At 41.2% G+C, this 21,149-nt stretch overlaps 1 protein-coding gene across 1 annotated transcript; it reads left to right on the plus strand.

The window, feature by feature from the left end:
• The first annotated feature begins 1,459 nt into the window (after positions 1-1,459).
• On the plus strand, positions 1,460-15,088 carry mthfd2 (methylenetetrahydrofolate dehydrogenase (NADP+ dependent) 2, methenyltetrahydrofolate cyclohydrolase). Its single transcript, XM_084323791.1, has 8 exons — positions 1,460-1,715; positions 4,310-4,494; positions 5,833-5,955; positions 6,763-6,915; positions 7,034-7,141; positions 9,222-9,314; positions 14,116-14,241; positions 14,365-15,088. The coding sequence occupies exons 1-8, from the start codon at positions 1,636-1,638 to the stop codon at positions 14,511-14,513; spliced, it is 1,017 nt and encodes a 338-aa protein (XP_084179917.1). The 5' UTR covers positions 1,460-1,635; the 3' UTR covers positions 14,514-15,088.
• Positions 15,089-21,149: the final 6,061 nt, after the last annotated feature.

Genomic DNA, 21,149 nt, shown 5'->3' on the forward strand with positions numbered 1-21,149 from the left:
CACCATGTAGAAAGGACGAGAGGTAGGCAGGTGGGCGTAGATGGGTATTTAATACAAGTATCTTACAGGGACGATACGATACCGTCTAGTGCTATACGCTGCTAACCTGACCGGTGTTTACTTCCCGAGTGACGTCAGAGTAGTACGGGGGCCGTCACGTCTCAAGCTTGTGTATCAGACTAGCACAATGCTCTACAGACACCTCTCATCATAGATATCTATAGAACACTAGATAGCTTAAGGCGGAGTCACCAGCGTCACTGAACCGCCGGCATCTTGCGCAGGTCAGCCTTGAGTGAGAGTGAGTGAGCTGCACAGACAAAAATACTCATAACTCGCTGAAATATTGACGGATTTACAAACGGGTTGGTTTGCTATAAACATCAAAGATGTAGTTATGATACTGCATACTTATAAAAAAAAAATTAAAGATGTTTTTTTTTACAAACCGCTTGAATCATAGCCACGTTAATAATGCTTGTAATAAACCAACCTGTTTGTAAATCCGTCAATATTTCAGCGAGTTATGAGTATTTTTGTCTGTGCAACTCTCACTCAAGGCTGACCTGCAAAAGATGGCGGCGGTTCAGTGACGTCGCTCTCCATTGGCCGGCAGCACGGGCAAGCTATCTAGTGTTCTATATATATCTATGCCTCTCATGACCCCAACCACAGACTGTTTTCCCTCCTCCCCTCTGGGAGGCGCTACAGGAATATCAGTTCCAGGACCAGCAGGCTCTCCCCCTCAGCTGTCACCTTGCTGAACTCTGCATCACTAACTTGTTACTCAGATGCATACAACACAATGCCGAAGAAATAGAAGAAATCTCACCTCATGCACAAACAAATTAGTTTGAAAACATCTGCTCATAATATGCTACATGTAGGCCTGGAAAAAAAGTCTAAAAGATAAACATGAAATTAGCTTTTATTTTGAAGACAGAGCTTCTCAACGGGAAGTCGTATTTCAGTTTGTTTAAACCTGCTTGACAAGTCTCTACGAGCCAACACTCCCCCACAGCCTGGCCTAGTAACGTTTGCGGTCAAGACACTGTCGCCCCCACGCGGTCTGTAGACAGCACGACTGAACGATACATATTTTGTTTGTTAGGCTTTCTAGCTAAGCTAACTATTTATATAATCACGGTATTTTAATAACATACTCGGTCATTGAATAGCATGTAATATCACATAATTTCTCGCCAAGTTTACTCAGAAGAACACCAATTGTATAATAACTCATATTCCGCCCATGTGGCGTAAACGGTGTTCCAAATTGCGCGCTTCTAAAGTAAATTATTTTTCCGCTGCGTTGCTCTCGGTTCACGAAGAAGGGGCGTGGCCGTAAAGCACCACTTCCGGTATTTTGAGCTCATGGGAGGTTCGGGGGGAAGGCAGCGCATTCATTTGATTCCCTCGCGCTCTCGTCCCCCCGCCCCCTCCTCCTCACGAGCTCCATGTAACGCGGAAGTGCAGTGGTCTATAGATATACATTACTGACGTAGGTAGATCGAATCCGGGAGGGGGAGGTCTTTAAAAACCAACCCTGCTTTTTGGTTTCTCCTTCACAGGCTTTGCTTGCTTGTCAACCTTGCCTCTTCAACAACCCCAGCGTAACGCTCACAGGCGACTACAATGGCAACACTAAGGGCTCTCAGAAAACTGTGCCAACACTCGCAGCATCAAGTATGCAGTCTACACATGTCCGCATCGAGGTAAGTGGCTAAAACCAGAAACTGTTCGTCATAATTTATGCTGATGGTTATAAATGCATTCTATAATAAGGTCTTGGCGGGTTTGACTTCTATTCCCTATATCCTATATATTATTTAACAATTAAAATGCCTTTCTCTGGTTGTATTTGTCTGCTTTAGACGTAGCATGTTTTGCTTTGAAGTTGTACTTGGTGGTGATAACGTTATATATTTTAAACCGATACATATCCGGAATTAGTATTTTGGAGCGCCCCTAGTGTTATGCCGGTAACATTGCATGCGACTGGTTGGCTGATGAAATCCCTGATAATGCTTGCATATGAGAGAAGTGGGTGGAGGACCAGACACTGGCTGATATTCATAATAATAGACATGATGCATACGTATTATAGTCATTGCCTTCTTATGGTCTCTGCCCCTCCAGATGTATTTTAAACCCTTAACAAAAATTTCTATATTGAATAACAATTTGTATACATGTCTTTTTCCCACCGCATATTTCAATAAACTACTGAAAATGGCCCAGCAGAACACTTTTACTTTCATTAAGAATGCAAGGATCTATGAATATGCAAATCGACTATTGATATTTAATAATAATAATACACTTTATTTGTATAGCACCTCATACAAGAATTGCAGCTCAAAGTGCTTCACAGCAATAAGAAAAAAAAATGAGCAGACAAAAATAGACAAAGTCAAGTTGAGACATAGAACACCAAATCACAGTTGTTCATAGGATCTAACACTTGATCGTCACACATAATATAGACAATTTTAAAATAATAAAAGACCAGCAAAATAGTGCAATAAAACGGTTAGTAAAATAGAATACACAGAGTAAAATAATGCAATAGTGCAGTTCTGAATGACTGTTTTAACAGTTAGACAGTCGTTAATTTGGCAGCTTATGTTCTTTCAAGACATGTCAAGTTGGATGCCAAACCTCTTTTCATTGTACTGTATTTTGTGCTGTATATTGACAACACATTTGAATCGAATATAATCTTCAGGGAAGACTATGGGGGGGAAAAAGCACTCTTGTGACAAGTTCTGCACGAATAACAATCCGTATAGTCAGAAGTCACATTCCTGAGCGGAGGGGACCTTTTTGAGAGTCCCGTGCCAGTTTGATTTGATTTACTCCAACGCAGCGTGTTCCCCATGAGCGGCATCCAACTAACCTAATGCAGTAATAGATCCCACATCGCCCAGAGAAACACAAACCACATGTGTGTGCACTGCACGCGACAGGTGATGTTCATTAACCCTTTCACTGCGACAATACGGAAGGTTAACCCTTTCACTGTTGCACGACAAAAGGGTTAACCCTTTCACAACCACACTACGGAAGGTTAACCCTCTCTATAGTGTGGTAGTGAAAGGGTTAACGAGTAGCCTGTCTACCACAAAAGCTCTGCTGTTAAACAACAGCCTTGGTGCTACTATGCAAATCCTATCTGGTGGCGTCACCTGCTGTGAGACAGCCACAACAGCTTCACCCAACACATATTTGGGGGGGGGGGGGGCAGCAGACCCCACCAAAGATCATTCACAGGTCATAAGAAATTAACCCCTGTGTAGAAGACATAAGGGCCCTGCTTTGTTTTTTAGTTTGCATGCATGACAACAGTCGAGATGTTTTCAGAGAGCCTGGCTTTCAACCTGGTACACAGGCCCCGTGGTACGACACCTACTGCCAGGGAGGATGCAACGCTCGTCTACGGGAGTTTTAATTACTTGTGGCAGAAAAAGGGAACGATTACATCACCGTCGATGGTTCATTGCTCCTCTGTGCATGCTATTTAAGTACTGTACATTTCGACATCTTTGAAAGGTTAGCCTCTTGCGCATGCTATTATATAAGTACTCTCCCTTTCTACGTATTTGAAAGGCTAACGGAGCTGCTCGATCAGACACTCACAGGCTGGTGTTCTTAAATTACAGTGGTAGCAGTGTTACTTGCGGCTCACTATTAATAGTCAGCGTATTTTAGCCCTGTAAAGCAGCCCGGCTTGTTCCTACCGGTCGGACCGCCGTGTGACTAGTAAACCTCTTGGTTTGATCACGTGGAAGATTAGTACAGATCAGCACCTCCTGACGGGAAGACATTTTGAACTGGTTGATTTGGCGAAGTTGGATTAGGCCAATCGTAGGGGGTTCTGCTGTCAAATGGTTCCTTTATCCAAAGCGCTTTACCATTTTTGTTCCTCACATTAACTCATTCACTCACACATTCACACTGACGGAGGAGGCGACCATGCAAGGTGCCAACCCGCTCATCGGGAGCAATTAGGGGTTAAGTGTCTCGCTCAAGGACACTTCGACACACTGCCCAGGGGGAGCGGGAATCGAACCGAGAACCCCCCCCCCCCTCCTGATTACCAGACGACTGCTCTACCTCCTGAGCCCCTGTCGGTTGGGTACAGGCCAAGATAAACTATTCCTCAAGCAGATGAGAATCGATTACTTTCCACGTGGTCGACCTAGCCCCCTTATCCTTTTATTATAGAAATGTGTCTGCAGAGTTTTCAAAGTGAATTATCAACCAGTTGTTTGACCTCCAGTCTCTCTGCTCCCAAACCTCCCCGCAGGCAGGAGGCGGTGGTCATCTCGGGGAAGAAGCTGGCGCGTCAGATCCGAGAGGAGGCCCGGCTGGACGTGGAGCAGTGGGTGGTCTCGGGCAACCGAAGGCCCCACCTGAGTGTGATCCTGGTGGGGGAGAACCCAGCCAGCCACTCCTACGTCCTGAACAAGACCCGGGCAGCAGCCGACGTCGGTAAGACCCCTGCCTGCACCCACACGATACCTGCCTTCTGTAATGGGAAATATTAAAGGACAAAACGATGAGCCGTTTACATTAATCGTTCTGAGTCATTATTAATAATAGGTTTATTTCACCGTGGCCACAATGAAAGTTCAGTTTACAGTCAGAGACAACATGTTCACACAGTAGCATCTGGTCATAAAGTGACCAAGAGCTCTAGTCACACACATATACACAATTGAAATGACATCCACTAGACACCCAGACAGGTAAACAAAGTCTTCCCAAAGGAGAACCAGTCTTGGCTAGGCGGTGTTGTTTGTTATGTGGAATGCTAAACAATCCTTGCTAGGAGAGAAAAAGATTAGGTCAAAAGTCATCCTCTCCCCACATTAAAGGGACAGTAGTGTCTGCCAGTATCTGAGCACATTACATAGCTGGTCAGAGTGAACCAGTCAAGCTGTCTATAATGACATGATAATATATTCCACGACACTACCCACCTGCACCCACACGATACCTGCCTACCCACCTGCACCCACACGATACCCGCCTACCCACCTGCACCCACACGATACCCACCTGCACCCACACGATACCCGCCTACCCACCTGCACCCACACGATACCCACCTGCACCCACACGATACCCGCCTACCCACCTGCACCCACACGATACCCGCCTACCCACCTGCACCCACACGATACCCGCCTACCCACCTGCACCCACACAATACCTGCCTACCCACCTGCACCCACACGGATGTTTACATGGCAGACGCAAGAGATTACATGTGTATTACTCTGTATGATGGCATGTACACAATAGTGCTGTGTATATACATTTATATTTACCACATATATCATTCTGAATATACCTGCATATAATTCTTCTATACACCTGCATATAACTCTGTATGATGGCACGTACAATAATGCTGTGTATATAATATATATATATATAGTTATTCTTACCGTATATATATCTATCCACATCTGTCAGTACATACCTGCATATAATCCTTTTTACATACCTGATACTATATCTGTACTGTCTGTACATATCTCTTACTAGTTACGCTGCTGGCCAGTATGACTACTACCATACTGTCTTTATACCTGTATCACTGTACATATTAATACTACAACGCTGTACATGCATCTGATTAGCACTATACTATACCCTATACTCTCTAGTGCTAATTTATACCTAGTTTAATCACCTGCACATTGTATATTACTATTGTTACATTTGCACGGTTGGATGCCAAATTTAATTTCATTGTGCTGTATAATGACAATCAATTTGAATCTAATCTACTTGAATTACACTTATTTCAATCTCCTGTAGGCATTAGCAGCGAGACCATCTTAAAGCCCACAGACATTAGTGAGGAGGAACTCATGGATCTGATCTACAAACTCAACACAGACCACCGTGTGGACGGGCTGCTGGTGCAGCTGCCCCTGCCAGGTGATGACATGAGAGCATGGAGTCATATGAGAGCATGGAGTCATATGAGAGCATGGAGTCATATGAGCGCATGGAGTCATATGAGCGCATGGAGTCCTACAGACACAGAGGACAACGTGTGACAGCTTTGCGGTCTGTACATCCTGTTACTGTCTGCAGGGCTTTCCCCAGGAGCGTTTAACAAGATGGTGCTGAGTCACAACTAGGGGGTGTGTCTTGTCTCCATCCGGGAGGCAAATGCATTTGCTGTAATTTCCTGCAACTTAAAAATACAATTTCAATAAAACGGTAAACACAAGGGTAACAGACGGGGGGACAGGGGAGCAAAGTGGCCAGCATATCATCTAGACTTGGTATTTCAAAGATCTCCCGTTTCAAAGCATTATTAGGCAAAAGCTGAACTATTTAACACATTATGACCACTTAATAATCATTTCATACAGGCTGAAACACTGTTAAGCACACGTTTAATATAAATGTAGGACTTTTCTGTAGTCTTTGAGGAGCACGCCTCCACACTGTTGCGTTTGGAACGTATTGGGTGCACCTCACAAACGAGACAAATGCCTTGCATGTCTTGTCCTTGTTGGTCAGGAATTAAATTGAAGATAACAAAGATATACATTTTATGCACAACCCATGTATTTTCATTAGGGCTGCCCCCTGAAAATCGACTTCAAATCATCAGTCGGAGACTAATGTTCTAAGCCTAGTCTTCTTTGTTTGCTCAATCCCATCTATTCACATGTACAGTGAGACCATGAACATGCTTTTCCTGATCATAACTCCTGTGTTTTCTCCCTACAGATCACATTGACGAGCGTCGCATCTGTAACGCTGTGTCACCCAGCAAGGATGTGGACGGTTTCCATGTGGTGAACGTGGGTCGCATGTGTCTGGATCAGTCCACCATGCTGCCTGCCACTCCCTGGGGAGTTTGGGAAATGATCAAACGCACAGGTAGACACGATAGGAGCGAACCTCCCGTTCTACCTTAAGTTATTACATTGTTGTACAAATGGTACCATCACTGATTAAATGACTATTCAAATATATATATCTTTCTTTCTTTTTAAAGGTATTCCCACCATTGGAAAGAATGTTTTGGTGGCAGGACGCTCTAAGAATGTGGGCATGCCTATTGCTATGTTACTGCACAGCGATGGACGCCACGAGAGGCCTGGGGGTAAGTAGACACCAGAGCACTATCTAGAGAGAGAGAGAGATCTAGTAATGAGCATACTAAAACTAGGTTATTTTGTTGCAGAGAGATCTAGTAACAAGCATACTAAAGCTAGGTTCTGTTGTTTCAGAGAGAGATATAGTAACAAGCATACTAAAGCTAGGTTATGTTGTTGCAGGGAGAGAGAGAGATCTAGTAAGGAGCATACTAAAGCTAGGTTATGTTCTCGCAGAGAGATCTAGTAACAAGCATACTAAAGCTAGGTTATGTTCTCGCAGAGAGATCTAGTAACAAGCATACTAAAGCTAGGTTCTGTTGTTTCAGAGAGATCTAGTAATGAGCATACTAAAGCTAGGTTATGTTGTTGCAGAGAGAGAGATCTAGTAACAAGCATACTAAAGCTATGTTCTGTTGTTGCAGAGAGATCTAGTAGCATACTAAAGCTATGTTATGTTGTTTCAGGGAGAGAGATCTAGTAACGAGCATACTAAAGCTAGGTTATGTTGTTTCAGAGAGATCTAGTAATGAGCATATTAAAGCTAGGTTATGTTGCAGAGAGATCTAGTAACGAGCATACTAAAGCCAGGTTATGTTGTTGCAGAGAGAGAGAGATCTAGTAACAAGCATACTAAAGCTAGGTTATGTTGTTGCAGAGAGATCTAGTAACACACATACTAAAGCTAGGTTCTGTTGTTGCAGAGAGAGATCTAGTAACAAGCATACTAAAGCTAGGTTCTGTTGTTTCAGGGAGAGAGAGATCTAGTAACAAGCATACTAAACCTAGGTTCTGTTGTTTCAGGGAGAGAGAGATCTAGTAACAAGCATACTAAAGCTAGGTTCTGTTGTTTCAGAGAGATCTAGTAATGAGCATACTAAAGCTAGGTTATGTTGTTGCAAAGAGAGAGATCTAGTAACAAGCATACTAAAGCTATGTTCTGTTGTTGCAGAGAGATCTAGTAGCATACTAAAGCTATGTTATGTTGTTTCAGGGAGAGAGATCTAGTAACGAGCATACTAAAGCTAGGTTATGTTGTTTCAGAGAGATCTAGTAATGAGCATATTAAAGCTAGGTTATGTTGTTGCAGAGAGAGAGAGATCTAGTAACAAGCATACTAAAGCTAGGTTATGTTGTTGCAGAGAGATCTAGTAACACACATACTAAAGCTAGGTTCTGTTGTTGCAGAGAGAGATCTAGTAACAAGCATACTAAAGCTAGGTTCTGTTGTTTCAGGGAGAGAGAGATCTAGTAACAAGCATACTAAACCTAGGTGCTGTTGTTTCAGGGAGAGAGAGATCTAGTAACAAGCATACTAAAGCTAGGTTATGTTGTTGCAGAGAGATCTAGTAACAAGCATACTAAAGCTAGGTTCTGTTGTTGCAGAGAGAGATCTAGTAAGGAGCATACTAAAGCTAGGTTATGTTGTTGCAGAGAGAGATCTAGTAACAAGCAAACTAAACCTATGTTATGTTGTTGCAGAGAGATCTAGTAACCAGCATACTAAACCTAGGTTATGTTGTTGCAGAGATAGATCTAGTAACAAGCATACTAAAGCTATGTTATGTTGTTTCAGGGAGATCTAGTAACAAGCATACTAAACCTATGTTATGTTGTTGCAGAGAGATCTAGTAACAAGCATACTAAAGCTAGGTTGTGTTGTTGCAGAGAGATCTAGTAACAAGCATACTAAAGCTAGGTTATGTTGTTGCAGAGAGATCTAGTAACAAGCATACTAAAGCTAGGTTATGTTGTTGCAGAGAGATCTAGTAACAAGCATACTAAAGCTAGGTTCTGTTGTTTCAGAGAGAGATCTAGTAACAAGCATACTAAAGCTAGGTTATGTTGTTGCATAGAGATCTAGTAACAATCATACTAAAGCTAGGTTCTATTGTTGCAGAGGGAGATCTAGTAACAAGCCTACTAAACCTGGGTTCTGTTGTTGCAGAGAGAGATCTAGTAAGGAGCATACTAAAGCTAGGTTCTGTTGTTGCAGAGAGCGATCTAATAACAAGCATATTAAAGCTAGGTTATGTTGTTGCAGAGATCTAGTAACAAGCATACTAAAGCTAGGTTGTGTTGTTGCAGGTGATGCCACAGTCACCATCTCTCACCGACACACTCCAAAGGAGCAGCTCCGCCAGCATACTAAAATTGCAGACATCATTGTGGCTGCTGCAGGTATACGTCTTATCCTCCACTTTACCCTGGTTCTCCCTTTTCTGTGCGTCAATAGAGGGTAGGGCTGACCCCCATTAGTCGACTAATCGGTCGAAAGGAGCCGTAGTCGACTGGCCAACCGCTTAGTCGAATATAATTTTTTAAATTATCATTCTTTCCAAAAGAAAAGAGGCCTAGAAGCGTGGCTAACGCTAATGGCACGCATACCAGAGGCTAACTGCCTACGAAAACAGGCACAGAGGCACTGAAAGAGGATTTCACCTAGGGCTGGGCAATATGGCCAAAAATGATATTGCGATAACGATAACAATAAAAAAAAATCTATATATTTTTTAACCCATTCTCTGCCGATCGCTATTGCTCGCGGGACTCTATCCAGACACTGAGGATATCGATCCGTTGCCATAACTCAATAAACAACATGATTGGACGTATATTAGTATTATACAAACCGGAACTGGATCACCTAGATCAACATCCCATAATAGCGATCTTTTTGCTCCAGTATCATCCCCCATCGCTAAGAGGAAGCTGCTGTGAGTTTCAGCGTTTTTTATTATTATTATCCATACAAACTGCTCTGGGCCCTATTCCCCGTACCTGGTTCAACTAAGTCGATCAAAAGTCCCATTATACAGATTCAATTAACCTGATGTTTGAATCCGCGCTTTCCCTGTTCCTCGAAGGTGGATTCAGTCTCGTTCATTCGAACCAGACTTGATGCTCAGGATAAGTGCGCGCGGCCGCCTCAGCTGAAAAGACAGCAGGTGTCGATCGCAGAAATCCTGATTTTCTAACGGCATTGATTGATTGATTTAAAACTTTATTAACATATTGCAGAATGGGTACAATACATACGGCTCAATAGCCTCGCCGACAAGTTAAATGCATAATCTATAGGCTAATGTTAAATCCCTCATTACCCCAATCAATCAGATTATATTTCTTTAAATGTGCCTGATGGCAGTAGGCTTAATGGAATGAATAATCGAATGAGATCTATTGCTAGCGAAAATAATTAGTTAAACTCTTTCAGAATAAGTAGATACGAACAAGCCCAAAGAGTATCTAATTGATAAGAATTAATAGATGCTTATGAGGATATCTGCACTGTATGCACTCGGCCTAGGTAACATGTACTTTATCGAATGAGATCTATTGCTAGCGAAAATAATTAGTTAAACTCTTTCAGAATAAGTAGATACAAACAAGCCCAAATAGTATCTAATTGATAAGAATTAATAGATGCTTATGAGGATATCTGCACTGTATGCACTCGGCCTAGGTAACATGTACTTTATATATAAATACAATTTTCAAGGCGCGACCCCCGAAATAACAGAGAGGCTTGGAGCCGGCTATACAGTTTCACTATTAATCGGGTTTTAATCTGTTTCGGGCATAATCCATATGCATTGAATTGATTAATCTTTGGTTTATACCAGTGACGCATGTTCATCATCAGATAACGGTGCTTGAACAGATAAATGCATTTTCTCCAATGCATTAATGTGATGTCAACGGCTCATTCAATTGCTCAAATCCGTCAAACAGCGCATCTCAGACATTTTAATCCCAGTTACAATATCACAATAACGTGTGAGTGATGATACAATTCAACAATCCTCAGATTCCTCGTAATTCATAATCCACAAAGACCACAATCCACGCATAGACACTTCAATTTTATGCTTGAATGAAACACAATCCGGGCGCTCCGTTAAGCAAATCTACAGCGGAGAATATATGAAACTAATCAGAGCCAAACAGCCGATAGGTTTCATTCATTAAAAATATCCCTGCGCCGGGATTCCCATTTGCAATGCGCCGTTATTAAAATAACCACATGCAGTGTGTATCGCGACTCCGAGCGCCGTATATGACGTGCATTATTTTATTTAGGACACAGTAAATCTATAGGCTGAATATGATTTTTATTATCAGCATTTAGGTGTATTATTTTACATTTCAAAAGCCCCCTCTAGGAAAACGAAGCACAAAAACATAATTTAGAATGGTATAATGCAGATCTACACTGTGGTAATTATTTCAGGAAGCGAGCTGGCACTTCTTTGCGGAGGTGTGGCCATGGTTCATCCAGCTAACTGAACTTAACCCTGCTCCGGACCAGGTTCAAACTTTCTGATCTGTTACCATGGCGATTTAGAAAATCCGACTTCGGGGAACGGAAATGTCTGGCTTAAGTCAAGCTATGCTGAAAATTATCCGGCTAACTCAGTTAGCCAGGTACGGGGAATAGGGCCCTGATCTATATATCACCCATACTACATTAATCATTTAACGTCGGTCATTGAATTATAAACGACCCCCCCCCCCCCCCCCCCCTCCGGTCACCAGCAGATGACCAGTCATGACGTTTAGGATCATGTACAGTTGAAATTTTTAATATAACATTGATCGGGATCAAACTGCATTTGATCATCTAATATATGCATTTATGGCTATATCTCACGTTCTATGAAATACAGCAGAAAACGATAAAAACATATTTATACTCTGGACAGTATTTTAGTATTAATGTGTGAATGAAAAAGTAAAACGTTCCTACATCCTGAACGATATATAATTGATGTTGACTGGGCCATAGTAATGTCAATTTAGCAATACAATTTAAAAAGTTATAGCCCTGCAAAGAAGGTGAACATCTCCATAGACAAATAGTGCTGGCAGAGAGGCTACAAGGATGGATATAAGCTCCGGCAGAGAATGGGTTAACAACAGATGTATGTTTATTTTGCAGCAATTCTTTGTCGTTGCCGCCATCTTTAGTGTTACATCCCCTCACACTCCAGTTCTCAGGCTGCAGCTGGTTTGAAAGCGAAAGTAAACCGGCTTCTCTGCTGGCTGTGGCTCCAGGGGAGTTGAACAGTTCTGGCTCTGCTAGTTTCTTTTCTATCTTTTGGTGCTTTTTTGGTGGACAAACCACCGCACATGTGCACCGTGACTCATGACTGGAGACTAGCTCTGCTAGCACACATAGCCTACTGTGTACAGACGGTTTCAAACTGTATTTTAAATTAGAAAGCAAACAAAATAAAGGAGAAAAATAAATCTCAATTTGGTCAGTATTGTCATTTGGACAAGCAAAGCCATTACTTTAAGTTGCAGGCAAGAAAGACAAGTCTGTCCACTGTCTCTGGTTTTAAAACTGCCCTGTTGTCGTTTTCTTTTGTGATATATATATTTTTTTCGATATCTATTATTAAAATATATCGCGATAATTATCGTTATATCGCCCAGCCGTATCTAATGAACACACTAGACTAGACAAATATCAAGATGTATCCATCAGTGGACCAATTGCATGCTTTTGCAGAGGACAAGAAGCCTTCAGTCGACTCCTTCAGACATTAAGCACCCCACAGCCCAACCCCATTAACCCCCACAGCCCAAATGGAATGATAAAAAATAAAAATAAATATATATATATTAAAAATATTATACTTTATTTTATTTTTTATTTTTTTAGTCGACCAATAGTCGACTAACAGCAAATTTTGGCCAATCATAGTCGACCATCCAAATCCCTAATAGAGGGATAGTTCAAATTGTTTGACTTTTATAAATTGTATGAAATACTTCCCTTTAGCGTAGTCGTAGCAAAGCTATTAGCGCCCGTGGTTGTTTCCGAGTGAACTGGGAAGCTTTAGACAGGCAGAAAAACGGCAGAAACGGCGTCACAAAACCAAAAGGGTTTTAATTAGGGGTGGGAATCACCAGAGGCCTCACGTTACGATACTATCACGATACTTGAGTCACGATACGATAGTATTGCGATACTAAATATATTGCGATATGCTGAGTATTGCGATATGCTGAGTATTGCGATATTTATATTGCGATTTATTACCTTTTTTCAACTGCAAAGTAAAACTGTCGACATGTTTTATCTAATAAAATAAAGTTCAGTCTGTTCATCTCACTTCAATAATTTTTATTGCAGAACATGGTATTTTCTCAAGCAGACAGATGTAAACACTGTAATCTGTGTTGCATGTACCTGACAAATTGAACGGTTTGTATTACAGTCATATTCCAACTTAACTGAATGCACGTGTGTGTGGACTACTGTACTATTACAGGTATTGAAATGAACAATGCAACTTCCTTATACAAAATAAATTAAAAAAGAATTATAAATAATTAAATATCGATACTTGGCGTCCCTGTATCGATACAGTATCGCCACGCAAAGTATCGTGATACTACTACGTATCGATATTTTCCCCCACCCCTAGTTTTAACAGCATGCAGGCAAAGGGTTACCCACCTCCAAAACAAAACCACAGTCCTCCAGAACTGTGAAACGGCTGATAGTATTACCTCCTGAGAATTACATTTTTTAATGGAGAAAAGAAATTGTGCCAAGTGATTGCAAAGAATCCAAAGTGCTGGAGGATGGTGGTTTTGTGTCAGATATAGGAACCATTTTGCCTGCATGTGGATTAAAACTCTGTTTGCTTTCCGGTTTGCCCAGAAACCAGCCAGAACTCTGACCGCAGGAAGCTTTGCTTCCACTACAGGGGGCAGAGGTAGAGCGGTCATCTGGTAATCGGAAGGTTCCTGGTTCAATTCCTACCGGCAGCATGTCAAAGTGTCCTTGAGCAAGTCACTTAACAACAAGTATTTCATACAACTTAATGTCCAAAAATCCAAGCTATCCCTTTTAAGCAGTCAACTGACTGAGTTCAGTTTGATCTATTTTATCTGTGTGTGTGTGTGTAGCTGTTTCTCCATGGGTCTCACATTACTAACTATAATACGTGTCCTGGATTCTCAGGGATCCCAAACCTGATCACTGCAGACATGATAAAAGAGGGAGCGGCGGTTATTGATGTGGGAATAAACCGAGTGCAGGATCCTCTCACCGGCAAGAACAAACTGGTTGGGGATGTGGATTTCGAAGGTAGGCTTTTTTTATCGCAAATTGTCATTTTGTCCGTTTCCGCAGGTTCATATTGGGTTCTCACTTCACACACACCCCCTTTTTTTAAAACATGTACCGTTATGCGTTTCCTGTCCTCTCCAGGTGTGAGGCAGAAGGCGAGCTTCATCACCCCGGTGCCTGGAGGTGTCGGGCCCATGACCGTGGCGATGCTCATGAAGAACACCATCAAGGCGGCCAAGAACGTTCTGCTGTATCCGCCCGAGAGGGTCCGCATGGCGGCTGCCTCGTAACGGATTTAACCCCAAGCCCAGCGGCAGTGACACATTCCACCCCTCTGTGCACCCCCACCCCTTTTTGAACTGTCTCTGTACACCCCCCACCCCACAACTCTGAACCCCCCCCCCTTGCACAACTGGCCCGGAAACGTGATAGCTTTAAGGTTCTCGCTCCTTCCCTAACCTCGTTCGGGCCACGTTAAGACTGTTACATTTAACTCCAGCAGCTACACAGTTACTTGATAGGCTAAGCAGTATTTCTCATTTCGCCATGTATTTTTACAAAATTTGTAGGCCAAATCTTTTTTTTATCATTTGCAATGCTTGTGCTATTATTTATTTATATTTCAGCATTAATTTAATGTTTGAGCATTGGAATGTGCATGGGGAAAGAGGAGGATGGAGTCGTTTTAAGTTGGCAAGACATTTCATCGAGGTTCGTCTCCAACCATGATGTCCGTGGGTTAATTCAAGTGTTTACCAAGAGGGTTAAGGGCTATCGCATCATCAGGAAACCGCTTTACATTTCAACGTTTCACATATGCCTTTGTAAATATTTTGAAATAAAGATTATTGCAAATGGGTTATGCCACGTTAATGGTTATTTCTCCATTGTACTGCAAAGCTCAAGAATTTACCTTTTTATTGTAACTTGCATGGCATGTATATATAGTATGAATATATATATATAATCTTAATGTAATTTAAATTATGTCTGCTTGTTTTCGATATGATGTGTCCAAAAAGCCTTCTCTACTCGATCACTACTAAAGGCTTGCGTAAGGGTGCATGAGTGATTGCTCACGTAATGCCTCCAAATGCCAGGGGAGAAAATAACTGGACATGTTATAGGATAGCTTACATAACCATGAACATACTGTATGCTGCATTGAATGTGGACAGGACTGAAGTGAAAGGAATCTGCCTTTCTGGATTTTGTTTTTCTAAATGGTAAAGAAGTACATATCCTATATATTTCTTTATGCAATTTGACATAATAGTGTATGGGTCATTACAGGATTTGTGGTACATTTAAAGTATAACAAACATTTTCTTAGATTAGATTTATTTGCTTGCATTTTGGGGGGGGAAACCTGTGCACTGACATGAAAGTCAGTCAACTCTTAGAGAAGAATGAATGAATGAAAACTTTATTTAACAGATTGCAGAATGGGTACAATACATTACGGCTCAATACACAATTGGGTCGCATATACACTAACGTTTTTAAACTGTCCTTCCTGGAAAATATATTTGACGTAGTTTAAGGTTTAGCCAGACATTTTGTTTTAGACTTAAACAAGTAACCAGTTTCATTGCATGACATTTTCCTCCATCCTTCAACAAAATAGTGCCAAGCGATAGCAGAATCAGAAATGCTGGAGGAATGTGGTTTTGTGTTTGAAATGCCTTTTGCTGGCATGATGTGGTGTGGATTAAGAGGATGCAGACCAGAAAAAGACTTTCGTCTTACCTCAGGGTCCCCCATTTTCAATTCATCAAGACATTTATGACATACAAATATACAGTACTGTTTAAGAGAAAGATCATAAAAATATATATACATTCGAAGGGGAAGAAACTACATTGGAGGGAGTTGGGCGGGTGGGTTTGGACATTTACCGGGGCCAGTTTCGAATTGAAGCCACATTGTTGTGGCATAATTGCGAAACGTGTTTAGTCCCTTGTTTGAGCCGAATCTGGGTTGAACATGATTTGTGGAACTCCCTCTGGTGTTGTGGTTGTGGAATTCACTGACCTTTGGGAAGTATTTTGACATGTACATGGCAGGGGCGTATCTAGAGTAGACCCAGCACTCTACTGGGGCACAGGGGGGCACAGAAGTATCTGAAGCGGGCGCGCGCAGATACTTTTTTGGCCGGTTTTTGGGCGAAAATGGGTGGATTTTGTAACAATTCTTTTTTTTTACTTTATTTCGGTTTTAGGGTTAGGTTAGGGTTATGTTATTTAATCTGACATTTATATTAAAAAGAGCTAGCCCCCCAAACCCCTAAAATACATAGAAATCTATGCATTTTGGAACAGTTACTATATATATAGTCAAGAAAGCATTTAGTCATACTTAAAGTTTAAAGTGCTTTACTTGCATTGAACATTGAACATTGAGGAGACATCATTAGAAAGCACAATGTATGTTTCCATAGTTACGCAGATGACACAATTGTACATCTCCGCTGAACCAAATGATCACACAGCTATAAACTCCATTTCCGCCTGTCTCTTAGCAATAAACAAATGGATGACGAACAACTTCCTAAAATTAAATGAGGGCAAAACTGAAATCCTACTAGTCGGTCCTATAACAAAAAGAGAAATGTTACAGCGCAATATGGGGCAACTTACTCCTTGGATCAAACCCGAAGTTACAAGTAAGTAACCTACACTGGCTTCCGGTAACATTTAGAATTGATTTCAAGGTCCTCCTCCTTATATACAAAGTATAAACATTGCGATCATCTACTACTGGTCTATTGAAGGTTCCAAGCCACAGTCTAAAGAAAATCGGGGATGCAGCCTTTGCTAACTATGCACCAAAGTTATGGAACACACTACCTATGGATATTAGGGAGGCTAGATCTCTTAATATTTTCAGAAATAAGCTAAAAACGTACCTCTTCACCATAGCCTTCTAATACACCCCGCTGTTGATTTTACTGTAGCACTATTTTACTCTGGCCATTCTATTGCATAATTTTACTATCTATTCTACTATTCTATTATTGCACTGTATTATTGGTGTGCAAACCAGTCAACTTACAAAAATATTTCACTATAATATTTCAAAGCGAAGTAAAAAATATTATAATAATTATTTGATCATGTTAAATGATCATTTGATCATGTTAAAAAAGGGAAAATAAAAAACATTTGTTAAAAAAAAAATATATATATATATATATTTTTTTTTTAACAAATGTTTTTTATTTTCCCTTATATATATATATATATATATATATATATATATATATATATATATATATATATATATATATATATATATATATATATATATAGGGCATGTGCCCTACTGATAGTGGTCTAAATACGCCGATGGTACATGGGTATCTTAGTGGTGTAGTGTATCTTGTAGACCAGGCCCATTGCAAGTTGCTGTACTCTGTCGTCTACTCTAAGCCATCCTAGGTTGTCAAAATGGGCAGGGGTGAGGTGGGTTTTAGGAGTAAGGTCAAGCAATAGTCTGACCAATTTGTTTTGTGATGTTTGTAGTCTTGTTTTTAGGGCCTTTGGTACCATGAGGTGCAAGCATAGTCGTAGTACCCTTGAATGAGTGCTCCTGTTAGAGTCTTCAAGGTATTCTTGTTGACCAGAGAGGAGATCCGGTACAAGAATCTTGTTTGTTGCTTGACTTTCTTTATTACATTGGTTGCCATTTTGTCAGAAAACAAGTATTTTTCTGGTCTGCATCCCCTTAACAATTGTTTGTATTGAGCCGTACTGTATTGTACCCATTCTGCAATCTGTTAATAAAGTTTTCAATCAATCAACACAATATCGTTTAGCTACGCTAAGATATATGTTGCTCCGTTCTCTGTCAGAAAGACACAAAGAAGAAGAGAGACCGCACCACTCTCTCATCCCCTTAGACCACGCCCCTCACACCTGGCCATGAACCACCAACCCCAGGGCACCTTGGGCAAGTCCACAAGGAGCCCCAAGCTTATAGTGGGCCATGAGTGATTGACAGCTACACAGCCCCACTCAGTGCCCACATTCCCACACATGAACTAGGGTTGCTACCACTATATTATTGTTGATTTACAACTTTGCAGGAGACACAAATAGTACTTCTTCCCCCCCCCCCTTTATTTATCAATGGATGTACACAACACTCCCAATTTACCATCTTAAGATAACTAGGTCTAAGACATTATTGTTAATCTGAGAACCTAAAAGATTTATATGGTACTTCATCATCTCAAGGATTAATTCATTTAAAACCAAGGTTCCCAAATAATCTGTCATACATACTGAGAGTTTCTTTTTTTAATAACTTTTTTCATCAGAGCGCAATGTTATCTGTAGCATTTGGTATTGTATCACACATCCACCCTTTGCTTGTAATGTAATATAATTACTGGCCATTCATTCACTATTAACATTTTTTTTACTTTGTTGTTTTCTTTGTATGAATAATCACTGGCTCTATGCATTTATGTTGTACTGTTTGATACCATTTCTTTGTTTCCATTACCCTGTTATACTTGCATAACTGTCTAAATGTTGTTGAGACACTTCTAATCTGTCATGTCATGGGCGCATAATTTGAAGGAAAACTTTGTTTCCCAAAAGCATAGCAGCACTGAGATCATATTTATGCACAAGACGTGCAGTGTAAACACAAATGATCCCTTTACGCTGTGTGTCAATTAAATTAATGCAAGTGTCATGTTGGATATTTCTGCTGTCAGCCTACACCTTTATCTGCAGCGGTGTACCTGCACCACATGGGGGAGGTCTCACCTCTTCTCTGTATTGACCTGCACTGTCTGTTTGCCGCTTTCCTCACTTGGACTTGCATAAGGCCATCTTTCATGTCATCGAGATATCAAGCTAATTGTCCGTGACATTTGAGCCCTTTGTTATCTCTGTATATGGCCATCATGTAGGCATGTAGGGAAAACGTAACGCTGATTAAACAGAGCGTTGCCCATCTAATGATATAGCTCTACACTAGTTAATTGCCCCATTTCACAGACAGACACAGAGATTCCTTCCTTTGTCGTTGAGATACCGTACTACAATAGATACCATACTATTTACTTTTGATAGTAGTGGATAAAACATGGCTAGTTGTGATTAAACATGTCTAGTTGTTTTTAGCGTTGCCCTTAACTGATACTGTAAATTATGTATGAAGAGGAAATCCTGAAGACACTAATATAAATGTATGAGATGGATAAGCTATGCTATTTGTTTGTTCAGGGGTGACTATACTATTTGATGTATCTATTTATAAATAAAAAAGAAGCCAATTCAAAATCCAGTTTAGTATCATTGGCCAGTTTGCATGAATGAATTAATTAATGAATGAATGCATTTTTTTTACCAGATTGCAGAATGGGTACAATACAGTACGGCTCAATACACACAATTGTTAAGGGGATGCAGACCAGAGAAAGACGTTTGTCTTGTTTACATCAGGGTCCCCCATTTTCAATTCATAGTGACATTTATGACATACACAACATACATGACATTTATGGCATAGGGACATACATGACATACAGGTATTTAGTACTGTTACATTTGTGACATATACGATATGCAAATATACAGTACTGTTACCCATAGATCCTGACAGAGTATATACATATGATGGGGAGGGGACTGTACATTAGGAGGGAGTGGGTGGGTGGGAGAGAAATATACATACGGTGGGGAGAGAATATATACATACGGTGGGGAGGAGACTGTATAGGAGGGGGTGGGTGGGTGGGAGAGAAATATACATACGGTGGGGAGAGAATATATACATACGGTGGGGAGGAGACTGTACATTAGGAGGGGGTGGGTAGGTGGGAGAGAAATATACATACGGTGGGGAGGAGACTGTCTATTAGGAGGGGGTGGGGGGGTTTGGACATTTACGGTGGCCAGTTTTTCGAATTGCAGCCTCCCGTAGGTGCTCTTTAAGAGTGGTTTTGAATGTGGGTAGGGATTCACATTCCTTTACAGCTTTGGGTAGGGCGTTCCACATTGATGTGGCATAATTGCGAAACGTGTTTAGTCCCTTGTTTGAGCCGAATCTGGGTTTAACATGATTTGTTGAGCTTCCTCTGGTGTTGTGGTCGTGGTATTCACTGACCTTTGGGAAGTATTTTGACATGTACATGGGTACCTTAGTCGTATAGTGTATCTTGTAGACCAGGCCCATTGCAAGTTGCTGTACTCTGTCGTCTACTCTAAGCCATCCTAGGTTGTCAAAGTGGGCAGGGGTGAGGTGGGTTCTAGGGGTAAGGTCAAGTAGAAGTCTGACCAGTTTGTTTTGTGATGTTTGTAATCTTGTTTTTAGCACCTTTGAGGTGCTTTGGTACCATGAGGTGCAAGCATAGTCATAGTACCCTTGAATGAGTGCTCCTGCCAGAGTCTTCAGGGTATTCTTGTTTACCAGAGAGGAGATCTGGTACAAGAATCTAGTTCGTTGGTTGACTTTTTTTATTTCCTTGGATGCCATTTTGTCACAGGAAAGATTTGTCTCTAGGATGGAACCTAGGTATTTAATTTCATCTTTCCTTGTGACAATATTGTCACCCACTGTAACTGAGAAGCCGTCGGTCTTGCTAAGTTTGTTATTTGATCCGAAGAGAATGGACTCTGTTTTACCCAGGTGTAATGATAGTTTGTTATCAGCGAGCCAGGTGCAGATTCTGCTGAGTTCAGAGCTGAGGGGTTTTTCAACCTGTAACTTGTTCTTGTCAGAGACCAGCAGAGCTGAGTCGTCCGCGAACAAGAACAAGTTGCAGTCACAAGCTGACGACATGTCATTTGCATAAATTAGGAACAGCAGCGGTCCTAGTATGCTTCCTTGTGGAACACCACAGCTCACTGTGAGGGGGGGGGGATAGAGTACCGTTTACCTCCACCATCTGTTCTCTCCCCTCAAGGTAG

The sequence above is a fragment of the Notolepis coatsorum genome (genome assembly GCF_963971535.1).
Source record: "Notolepis coatsorum genome assembly, chromosome: 10".
Classification (NCBI taxonomy): domain Eukaryota; kingdom Metazoa; phylum Chordata; class Actinopteri; order Aulopiformes; family Paralepididae; genus Notolepis; species Notolepis coatsorum.